The sequence below is a fragment of the Cajanus cajan genome, chromosome 10, assembly GCF_000230855.2.
Source record: "Cajanus cajan strain Asha chromosome 10, NIPB_CcT2T_4, whole genome shotgun sequence".
In the NCBI taxonomy this organism is placed as follows: Eukaryota; Viridiplantae; Streptophyta; class Magnoliopsida; order Fabales; family Fabaceae; genus Cajanus; species Cajanus cajan.
The window spans coordinates 28827397-28840074 of NC_138526.1; the positions used below are offsets into that span (position 1 = coordinate 28827397).

Consider the following 12678-nt stretch of genomic DNA (forward strand, 5'->3'; position numbering starts at 1 on the left):
ATTTGATAAATACCTTACCACATTCTACTTTTATAGGGATGGTCAGTGTGTTAATAGTCTAGTAATGATTACATCCGACACTCCAATTTTTTTTATACCACTTTTATCGGTGGAAGGGAGATAGAAAAAAGCAAAGAAAAAAAGGTATATGATAAACAGCGTTATTAGGGTAAAAAAAACATGAAGTAAAAGTTGACTCAAAGAAAAACTTGACCGATTCAAAAGTATTTCAGAATTTTCGATCCAAACGGATTGAATTGAATTAAATTGAAGTTTGAGTTATATTTTCATCCGATCTAATACGATTTTAATTAATTTAGATTAGTAAGTTTGTTTTATATACTTTTCGATTTCTAATCCAAATCAATTCAATCTAATGAATATTTTATTTGTTTTACTATAAATCATTAAAATCATTATTAAAATAATAAAAAAATATATATGAAAAATAAATTACGTTTACACTTGTAAAACACATAAGTTTAGTAAAAACAAGAGCCATCGTCGCCTAGGTCGCCATCAAAGGCACAATTGACAGTGTGTTTGCCTTATAATTCGCTAGCACGCCTTTACTGTTGCACACTCAATGAGGGTAATAGTTGCTCTTCCTTGTCACATATGAAAAGCAGCAACAACAGAGTTGGCCCGGAGTGAAACTTTTTTGTGTTTAAATTGGATTCGAAAAATAAAAGAACAGATGAGACAAGAGTTATTGTTAGGGCTACTCAAAAGTTATATCACTCGAAAACTATGCTTTCGAAGGTACGCGAAAAGAAAGACAAACAAATAGGTATCTACCAAGAAAGTATTAGAAGCACTAAATGTATGTATAGATTGGTCGAAAAATGTAAGAGGTGAGGTGTTCTGAGTAGTTAAGCAGTTACACTAAGGTAGTTACCAAAAAATTTGGTCGAAGAAATAAAAGAACGTGGAAGGGACAGTTATGGAAGTTACATGGATTCCACGAAATCAGCGTAGTGGGTAGCGGTTACACACCCACGACGCATTTACACAGGAGTAACCGCTCTCGAGTAGAGTCTATAAATATAGGAATCATACCCCCTCAAAAGGGATCGGAAAAACTCATACTTGCATTAGTGTAATTTTCTTCTTTTAATCACGTAGTTATAGGTTGTTTAACTTCAAACATTGTAATTGTATCTTGATCATTATGCGAAGTGGACTATGATTTGTATTGCTAATATACTTATTGTGCATTCCGTTCATTTGAGCATATATATGCATGAACATTATTGCTTGATAATCATTAATGAAAATCTAGAGACAAGTAATTATTGATCTTTCTATTCCATTTTTTCTTATTCCTTAAAGTTCAAAGCGTAACATACCTGATGGATTGGGATTTGTCATGCAAGATCCATATCAACATGTAGGGACTAGTCATGAGGGATCTCTGGTTCGACAGAGTAGTTATGTTCCAACAGGTATTAGTAATCAAGCCATGATAGCCCTTCGACAACAGATGGACCATAGTAATCATGACATGGTTAATTTGTTGTCAACTCAGATGCATAATATAATGACACCTTTGTATGAGTTGATAAATAAAATAGGGGATAAATTAGGAGATAGTCCACCTTCGAGAGCCATGAGTGCGAATTTGAACGATATGGAAAATCAAGGTGGGAATGTAGTTTTTCCCCATAACTTAAGACGACCCCATAGGAACCTTGATGAAAATCTAGATCAAATTATAGAAAGGGTATTAAATAGGCATGGTTTTGAGGTAGGTCAAAATGAACGTCCCTATTTCGTATCTACTTTTCCAGAATATGTGACTCAGGTAGAATTGCCTAGGGGGGCAAAAGTCCCGAAATTTTTGAAATTTGCGGGAGAACTTAATGAATCTATTGTCGAACATATATATAGCTAGGTATTTAGTCGAATGTGGGGATTTAGCGAACAATGAACATTTAAAAAGTATTTTCCGAGTTCGTTGACTAAACATGCTTTTACATGGTTTACAACATTGCCTCCTAATTCGATAAACACTTGGGCTCAATTAGAAGGTAACTTTCATGAACATTTTTTCCGAGGAGAAACTAAAGTAAGTATAGTCGATCTAATGAATGTTAAGAGACAAAATCATGAAATGTTAGATGATTATCTGAATAGGTTTAGGCAGTTAAAATCTCGAGGTTACACTAACATACCTGAACATGAATTAGTAAAAATTGCTGCAACAGGGTTAGATTTCTCGATTCGTAAAAAGTTAGTGAATGAACAATTAAGAGATATGGCCCAGTTAGCAGAAAAGGTAAGGAGGATCGAGCAAATTAAGTTAGAAAAAGAGATATCGAAGAAGTTTGACAGATTTGTTCGAAAAGAAAAGGTAGCCTATTTAGAAAACACAGAGATAGGTGATGATGTTAATTGTGAGGGTTCAACTGAGGATTTTGAAGTCAACATAGCTGAGTTATGTCCTGGCCCTACCTATCAATGCCAAATGTTAAAACTAGGAGATAATGTAGAAGGGAGTTCAACTAGGTGATATAGTTTTGATGTGACTAAGGCAGATAAAATATTTGATATTTTGTTAAAAGATAAACATATTGCACTCCTAGAAAACCACAAAATTCCCCTATTCGAACAAAGAAAAGGGAAGAAGTTCTGTAAGTATCATAATATGTATGGTCATTGGACTAATAATTGTGTGCGTTTCAGGGATATAATCAAGAAGGCGATCATTGAGGGTCGTCTGGCTTTCGAGGAAAAAGACATGAAAGTGGATACTGATCCATTTGCAGCTCATACTGGGTACGTAGAACCAGTCTCGATGGGGATCAACATGGTCGAAGTAAGCATCGAAGAAGACGAAAATGTCGAGCCTATCTTTGATGAAAAACTTGAGGAACTGTTGGATGATTTTGCCAAAGAGGAGGAACCCATCTATCCAAGGGAGGGAGATAGTTTGGTCGAGTTCCTATCTAAGAAAAAGGATGCTGATAGGGAAGTCATGTTGTGTCCTCGATGCAGTGCCGTATTCGACAGAGCTGCTGCCAAAGCCTTCGAAGAATCAAAAGTAATGAAAATTTACAAAGCTGAGAAACTTTGAGAAAAGATCAAACCTAACACTGGGTTGAACACTGGGTTGACAATGAGGCAGGTACATATGCCTCAGTATAACGCTCCAATAGGAAAGATGGAGATGCATAACTCATCGAAGTTTGCCAATACTTTTGTGCCAAATGCTAATGTCCCAGTGGGGAAATGAAATACTCCATCAAGGCAAATGGTTGGAATGGGTCGAGGTAAACAAGTCATGAATTATACTGGGCCTTCATTCCAAGGGGTTCCCGAAAAATTCTCGAATGTGTTTGGAGTTCCTGGGAAATTCTCGAGCATGTCTGGAAGTTTTTGGCGTGGTTTTAGACAACCTTTAAACAACCTGACTAAGACTTAGTGGAGGAGACAGCAGAGAATGTGGAAGGCTACATTCGAGGGTTTTAGAGGAAACCGTTTTTCAATCCCAGTGCCACAAAAGGGTGAATCATCTCGGAAGTTCATGGAAGATGATGAAGATTTAATTATTGACTATTTCGAGAGTGGGTTCGATGATTCTCTAGAGGACATTTGTGGGATAGTGTCTATTTTACCTTCTGAGTATGTTGGGGCTATGGAATCAATGAATGAGCAGGAAGACATCCATATAGAGGATTTCTTTGATGATCCTAGCTATGAGTCGAAAATTATGTGGGTTAACCAGATTTCACAAGTTATCCCTAAATTTAACTCGGTTGTGTTCATCTCTCCTACTGAGGACATGAAGGCTCATCTTAAGCCTCTATTGTTGACTTTGATGATTGAGGGACATGAAGTGAACAAAGTATTTGTTGATGGAGGAGCAGCCATAAACATACTCCCAAGGACCATGTTGAAAAGGTTTGGAAAGACCATGGCTGATCTAAAGCCTCACAACATCCTTATCTCAGATTATGCAGGTAAATCGTCACAACCTGAGGGTATGATTTTGCTCGATGTGCAGATAGGAAGTGTGAAACGAACAACCATGTTCATCGTAACTCCATCGAAAGCAAATTTCAATGTCCTATTGGGTTGTGAATGGATTCATGGAGTGGGAGCTGTCCCTTTGACTGTTCACCAGAAGATCTTTTTCTGGAATGATGATGAAGGGTTAGAAGTACTCGATGTTGATCAGAAAGAGTACGAAGCAGGCATGTATTTTGCAGACCAACAACTGACTGCTTTTGCAAAAATCAAACCTTTCGATGCCCATAATGCTAGCATGATGGATGAAGAGGAAGGCATCAAAAAAGTGTTCTGTTGGGATGTAAATAGAGGATTTGTGATTCAAGCCGAGATAGAATCGGCTCAAGACCAGGAATGAAACACCAAGACTTGTATTTGAGCTACTTAGCTCGAATTTCGGCCTATATGGCCAAACAGACGGTCGAGAAGGCCGTAAATTATGAAAATATTGGGGAAAAAGAGAAGGGCAATACGGCCACAATGGCCAGAGGAAAAGGAAGAGAAAAACAAATAATGAAGAATGATCAAACTGACCAAGAGGTCAAGAATTTGGAAGTTGATAAGAGCCAAGAGTTAGAGACAAAATTAGATTATATTTTCGATGACTCGCCATTGGGATTCGAAAGATAAAGCAATGAAGAACACAAGTTAGAATCTCGGGATCCACTGGAAGAGATCAATTTGGGTACTGTAAAAAATAAGAAAGTCACTTATATTAGCAAACTCTTGCAGGGAAAGCTCAGAGAAGAAGTGGTTCGAGTATTACACGAATACAAAGATTGTTTTGCCTCGGATTATGAGGAGATGCCTGGTCTGGATCGAAGTTTGGTAGAACATAGATTACTAACAATTCCTAGAAAGAAGCCAGTTAAGCAAAATCCTCGAAGATTTGCTCCAGAAGTGATTGACAAAATCAAAGAAGAAATTGAGAGGTTGTTGAAAGCTAAGTTCATCAGGACCTCGAGATATACTGAGTGGGTATCGAATATTGTGCCCGTTATCAAGAAAAATGGAAAACTCAGGGTATGCATTGACTTTCGAGATCTTAACACAGCTACCCCCAATGATGAGTATCCTATGCCTATTGCTGAGACGATGATAGAAGCCGCTACAGGTAACGAAATTATGAGCTTACTTGATGGTTATTCTAGATATAACCAAATTTATATTGCAGCTAATGATGTATCAAAAACTGCTTTTTGATGTCCAGGAGCTTTAGGCGTGTATGAATGGGTGATGATGCCATTTGGATTAAAGAATACAGGTGCCACATATCAAAGGGCAATGAATTTAATATTCCATGATTTAATTGGTAAGTTTTTACAAGTGTATATTGATGATATAATTGTTAGGTCGAAATGAAAAGAGGAACACTTATGCCATCTAAAATTATCTTTCGAGAGAATGAGGAAACATGGTCTAAAAATGAATCCACTAAAATGTGCTTTTGGTGTTACAACAGGAGAGTTTTTGGAATTTATCATACACCAAAAAGGGATCGAAGTGGATAAAACAAGACTAAAGCTATCATGGAAACAAGACCTCCATCGAACAAGAAAGAACTTCAATCTCTACTAGGTAAAGTAAATTTTCTTAGAAGATTCATATCAAATTTATCTGGCAAAACTAAAGTATTTTCTCCATTATTGCGTTTGAAAAAGGAGGAGGAATTTCGATGGGAAGAAGAACACCAGAAAGCGCTCGAAGAAATCAAAGCTTACTTGGTTCATCCTCCAGTAATTGTACCACCCTTTAAAGGAAGACAATTGAAGTTGTATATTTCAGCTAACGATTCGACTATTGTGGGCATGTTGGCGCAAGACGATGATAATGGCATCGAAAGAGTCATTTATTATCTAAGTAGAATGTTAGTGGGAGCTGAGAATAGATATACTCCTTTAGAGAAATTATGTTTAAGTCTTTATTTTTCTTGTACAAAGTTGAAGTACTATCTTAGACCTTTTGATGTTTTGGTATTTTGTCGAAGTAATGTTATTAAGTACATGTTGTGTAAACCTGTGTTACATTCTCGAATTGGCAAATGGCCACTTGCGTTAACTGAATATTCACTAATTTTCGTACCTTCGAAATCCACTAAGGGACAGGTAATTGCGGATTTTCTCCTGGATCATTCGAAAATAACTGAAGAAATCAATTACTTAACAACCAAACCTTTGGAATTATTTTTCGATGGTTCGAAACATGAGTTAGGAACTGGTGTAGGTTTGTTAATCATTTCCTCTGAAGGAATTCTGACCAAATTGTCGCTAAAAACAAACAAGGAATACTTGAATAATGAAACCGAGTATCAAGCACTCATTACTGGACTCGAGATCCTCCAAGAGTTAGGAGCTAGAAACGTAGTAGTTCGAGGAGACTCACAACTCATCATTAAACAATTAACTCAGGAGTATAAATTTCATGAGAGAACAGAGTACTGAAACGAATACCAAAGACAACATAAAAGAAATCGAAGTGTTCTAAAATTTAATCAAGATTACAAAACTTGGATTTGAAATTCCTGAAGGCCTGATAAGCTTCATCTAGGCTCTGCCTTCGAGAAGCACATTAGGCCTTCAGAGTACTTGTTTCGAGCGAAGGTTATTCAGCTCATGTTGCAAAGCCTCGATAGACTTCTCAACATCCGCCTCCTCTTGTTGCAACTTCTTCAAAGTAGGAATCATCTCTTCAGTGGATTTCCTGATTGAGAGTAATTCTTGCCTGAGATGTTCAAGCTTAGCATAGTCACCTTCAGTCCCTACTTCGATATGAGCCACTTCTTGAAACGTGTTAACCCATTTGGCTCGAAGATCATAAGCAAGGGTGAAAGGCTTGATGAACTCCTGAAGTTCAAGGTGAATTTCTGGAGGAAGATCGGGATATGCAAGTAGGTCATCCATCATTTGCTCGACTTCAGTCTTGAACTCAGGGATAAGAAACACCTGATCAAGGTCCTCGACGTAATCTTTGGACCGAAAAGACTCGAGCAAAGGTTAGAAGTTAGAAACTGACTCAGGAGCTTTCTCAGAAATGGATGTACCGCTCGTCCAATTCTCCAGAACATCAAAAATATTGTCCACTTCGAGATCATCATTGAAAAAGCTGATCAAGTCCAAATCAGCAGATTGAATTGAGGGAGTAGGATGAGGCTTCAAAGATTCGACACCACCTTGGTTAGACGGTGAAGGAGTGAGAGGCCTTGGAGAATCAGTCGAGTCTACACATAAAAGAGACACAATCATGTTTCTTTACATCTTCAATATAATCGAAAATGATTAAAAAAAGAAGAAACATACCATGGCCAAGACTGATTGGAGGTTTGAGCTCAAATGATGGTGTCTCACCTTGGGAAGATTGGTGGAAAATACATAAGGAACCTCAACATCCTACGATAAAGATTTTTTCAGTGAGAAATTACTCATTTGAGAAACTCGGATAAATAAAGGAACCAAATAGAATTGAATACCTTGGGCATAGATTTAATTACATCCTTGAGGAGTTTCTCGACGGGCGGCTTCTGGGTCTTCTTAGGAAGAGGAATCTGTTGTTTCCCCTTCCCTTTATCTAGCTTCCTCGTGGTCGAAACCTGAAGAAATAAGGAAAATAAGAAAAGAGAAAATATGAAAGGGCAAATATGAATTACTCACAATCTTGGCACTTGTCGAGTCTGTCTTCTGTTTCTTCGAGGTCTCGAGACTCTGGAAATGGAGAGAATTAGAAAGGATAGTATTAAGTAAGTCCGATCGAAAGGAAGGTTTTGAGAGAATTGTACCTTAGAACGGAGAGAAACCTTATCGGAAGCAGTCTTCTCTTGTGTGTCTTCAACGAAGACCCCTTTGCATCATCATTATCACTCTCCCAATTGGGATTTTCTTCAGCATGTTGAGGAACACGCTGAGGGATAGCAGCTACACAGAATAAAACAAGGATGAGATAAGTACAAGATGGAAATACACAATATTTTTGGTAAAGACATTTACCAGGAGGGGGATTGCGATTATCGATCCAACACAATTGCCACCATCTCCTTAGAGGAAAATCGTACACAAAACATCTCACATAAGTAACTCGATTCTTTACAGGAATTTCTTTGCGCTCTAGGTAAAATGGATCAAGTGTCTTCACCCAAGGAGGGTGAGATAAATGTTTAACTAAACCAAAACGAGCATTTGGAAGAGGAGGAATATTTTTAGGACAATTTTTCGAAATCAGTTTTTCCTCAAGGATTAATAACCTTTTTCGAGCGGATGTTCCTTTGTACCATTTTCGATAAAGAGACAGATGCACCAAAGATGGTTCGAACAATATTGTTAGGTCGATAACAAACTTTAAAAAATTGCTCGAACTGATAAATAATAGTACGGTTTTTGTAAGTACCTGATAGTTTCGGCCTTGCGAAGAAAGGGGAGAATTAATCAACTTCTTCAAAAAATCATCAAAGTCGAGAATTTTGTCAACATAGTACTCACACCACCAACGAAGAAAACATTTAGAAACTAAGAAAGAGGGAGAAAAAGTGCAAGGAGTGAGTCTAAGTTATTTGTCAGGACGTAAAATAAAATCCAAGACTTCTTCATAATTTCCTTTCTCGACACAGATATCAACGTCTATGCTTTCTTTATGTCGAAGAGGAAGAGGCTTCATTTGACAAAGACCAAATTGTCGAGCAAAAATCTGAGGTTGGTAAGGGTAAATCCTAACATCTTTTTATCGCATTCCGGATATTATTACATCCCAAGATAGGAACCCAAACCACATCTCGATAGAATCCGGAGACATATTCCCAACTTGGTTATTTTGTCGAAGCCAAGGTGGACCTGTCAAGGTAGTGCGTATGAAAGGGGCCAAGTCTTTGCTGAACTCACCGAAACTGAGAATCACGTCAATATATTTCACAAAGTTGTCGATTGAACGCTTTCGAGGGATAAGAGTGGTCAAACGGGCTCTTTCAAGTTCACATACTGGAGCGAAAGATGAAGTAAGTGAAAGTTTTTTCTCTAAAATTTCATTAAGCCACAATTGTAGTAACCATAACGGTCTAGAGAGATTGTGAGGACCAGATTCTCGAAAAAGGCTTTCTGAAGCTTCATCGAGACAGGTGTATAGAGAGGCTAACAAGAGTTTGCTCAAGCAAATTTTCTTTTTTAAATGTAAAGCTTGAGCCAGGATGTAATAGTATTTAGGGACCTGGAGAGAAGAAGTGTAGAAAACACAAGCAGATAACCAGTACATAAAAAATGCAATATGTTCGAAGGTCAAAATAGGAGTATCCGGTTTTCCCATATGGGCATTGATGAAAGCTAGATAAGTCTTTTTATCCCAAGATATGGAAGTTTCTTTAATCGAAATCTCCTCCTCGAAAGCATCAAGGTAGAACCTATCTCCTATAGGTGCCAAGCCAGTAATTACAGCAATGTCTAACAGAGTGGGACACACAAAACCACATGGAAACTCGAAAGCTCGAGTTTCTCTGTTCCAGAAAAAGATTGCAGAAAGAAGCATATGGGGGTCGAAAAGGTGTAGATCAAACTTAGCGAGTTGGATGAATTCAAATATACCATTTTTTACCCACATAGAACTCATTGCACCTTCTACGCGTGCTAACCATTGTGAATGCCTATCTTTGGTGGGGGGAAATTCCCTAAAGATCTTAGTTGTATCTCCAAACAGGGACAAGTCTATTTGTGAGGAATGAATGAAAGGTAATGTAGAGGAGTCTTCAGGTAACAAGCTAGGGCCCACATATCAGATTATCAAATCAAGCCGCCAAAACGTTCAAATCAAACAGACAAAAAAATTAGGAAGCGTAAGCACGCGCCATCACAATTTATGAGGGGACAGTAAGTTATGATGAAAGCAATAACTGCACTTAAAACACGCTCAAGGTAGGTTTTCATCGAACCCAGGGTGTTTAAAGATCAATATCGAACAAAGAGGGTTTGAAGTCAAGGGGTAATTAATCAATGAGCGTAATGTGTTCTGTATCGAGACATGAAAAGAAAGAAAGATGAAGACAAGTAAGAATTTAAATCTCTTCGATTCGACATTCTCCTTGAAAACTAAATTCCTAGGGGGGCATCTGTTAGGGCTACTTGAAAGTTATATCACTCGAAAACTATGCTTTCGAAGGTATGCAAAAAGAAAGACAAGCAAATAGGTATCTACCAAGAAAGTATTAGAAGCACTAAATGTATGTATTCGAGGATTGGTAAAAAAATGTAAGAGGTGAGGTGTTCTGAGTAGTTAAGCAGTTACACTAAGGTAGTTACCAAAAACTTTGGTCGAAGAAATAAAAGAAGGTGGAGGGGACAGTTACGGTAGTTACATGGATTCCACGAAATCAGCAAAGTGGCGGTTACACACCCACGACGCATTTACGCAGGAGTAACCGCTCTCAAGTAGAGTCTATAAATATAGGAATCATACCCCCTCAAAAGGGGTCGGAAAAACTCATACTTGCATTCACGAGCACTCCACCGCCTGCGCATATGGCTTTTGTGCGTGGAACTGCTGGGTATGGCGAATTCTTGACCACATTTATTTTCTTTTTCTAGGATTAGTGTAGTTTTCTTTTTTTAATCACATAGTTATAGGTTGTTTAACTTCAAACATTGTAATTGTATCTTGATCATTATGTGAAGTGGACTATGATTTGTATTACTAATATACTTATTGTGCATTCCGTTCATTTGAACATATATATGCAGGAACATTATTGCTTGATAATCATTAATGAAAATCTAGAGACAAGTAATTATTAATCTTTCTACTCCATTTTTTCTTATTCCTTAAAGTTCAAAGCGTAACATATACCTAAATTGAAACAAACTAGTGCTAGTTCAAATAAAAAAAACTCATAAACGAATTCCACCACAAACAGTTATATAATTTTTTTGTTTAATTACATTTTTACTCCTTATATATAGGAGTCGGATAATTCAAAGTTCTTTTTTAATTATTCAATTTTAGATTTGAAGTGCTAACATAGTGATTTTTTTATATCAGTGCATAAATGCATACAAAATTGATCGGCATTTAAAATAGATTATATATAGGAACCAACTTTAGAGGAGGATATTTACATTCTTTTTCTTTTATAAATATAGTCACACTCTCTAATTAAAATTAATTCTTATGTAACCGATTTTGTACGCTAATGGAAAATCGGTTTCTTGGAAAATCGATTTTGTATGTAACATGCAAAATTGATTATTCTAGTATCGATTTTGTAGGTTAACAAAATTGGTTGCTTATCCAATCTTGTTGGTCCATTAAAATTTGTGTACACTCATTCCCTCCTTTTCATATCATAGTCATGCTCTCCCTCATTTCTCTTTCCCCATCACACCACTACTCTCTCTCTCCTTTTTGCTTTGCCTTATCATCACCTTCTTTCTCTCCATGCACCCTCTTGTTCTCTCTCAATTACACTTCCTTCCTTCTTGCACCCAGCTTTCCATCACTCACTCTCTCTCTCGCTACATCATCTCATTATGCTCTTCACCATTACGCACATGCTCTCATTTTGTGTTTGTTGTCATATGTGCTCTGTTGGTGTGTGTGCCTTGTTATACCGTGTTATATTTTGTGATTATTGTGTTTATTATTTGCATTCATGCTTTATTTGCTTATTTGATAACTCGTATAAGTTATGTCCATGAGTTGCCACTTGTGCGCACCAAGTTTGTTATGTCACTAACAAAATACAAGTTTTTTCTTAGAAAAATTATGCCTGTTATGTCTTTGTTGGCAAGAAAGAAAGGTCATATCCGATGCATACACGAAGAATGCAAGATTACAAAAATCATCTTTGTGTGCTTATCCAAGAAAAGCAAGGTTACTAAGTTTCACTTATTAGCACAAAACAAGAAGGACCTATTGTGCCTTTTGTCCAACACGTGGTTACTCAAATTCTTCTAAGTCCCAATCGAGAAAGCTATTGTGAAAAATTCATAGTTATAGAGTGTATCATCTTTGTAACTCAATAGTATAGTTTGTCTTGGTTGAGTGACATACTTGCTTATAACGTCCATATTCGGATTCTTGTAAGTCAAACACTTGTGTAAACCTCAACTATGTATTGTTAAGAGCCTAAAGAGAAGCTTGGTAAGAAAGAATGTTTGGTGAAGTTCAGCTCATGTTAAATATGGAAGTTTGTAAAGGTTGAAGAGGCAACAAATACTTGGTTTGTGCTCTCAAGTTGAATAATTAAAAATATTTTGTTTATTAGTATTAAAACTCTAAGTTTAGGGTATTGTCTTTTGACTTAACATAAAAAAAAATAAAAATAAAAATATTTGATTGATTTTAAAACTATTGTGACTTTGTGTGTGATTATATGGTTGTTTACACACTAAAGAATGTATTGATATTCTTACAATTTGAGATGCAAATATATTTTTGGAGAGGGATTTTAAAGAAAACACATGACCTGCCTGTTGATTTCTTGGAAGAGTGGGTTCTAATCTCATATACCTATTTTCTACTTGATAATAGAGGTAATTGGAAAATGGTGTGATGGAAACTCTAGGAGAAACAAGATTGATGTAGTTTTTCCCTCAAACTTTTATGAACAAATCTTCATTTTGTAAATTCTTTCAAGTTTCTTCAATGGCTCCCATGGATGCTAGAAGCTATTTTCACCATATAAGATGATGAAGAAATTCT

At 36.8% G+C, this 12678-nt stretch overlaps 1 protein-coding gene across 1 annotated transcript; it reads left to right on the forward strand.

Moving 5' to 3' along the window:
• Nucleotides 1-5540: 5540 nt before the first annotated feature.
• LOC145952410 (uncharacterized) lies at nucleotides 5541-6452 on the forward strand. Its single transcript, XM_083064768.1, has 2 exons — nucleotides 5541-5878; nucleotides 5999-6452. The coding sequence occupies exons 1-2, from the start codon at nucleotides 5541-5543 to the stop codon at nucleotides 6450-6452; spliced, it is 792 nt and encodes a 263-aa protein (XP_082920894.1).
• Nucleotides 6453-12678: the final 6226 nt, after the last annotated feature.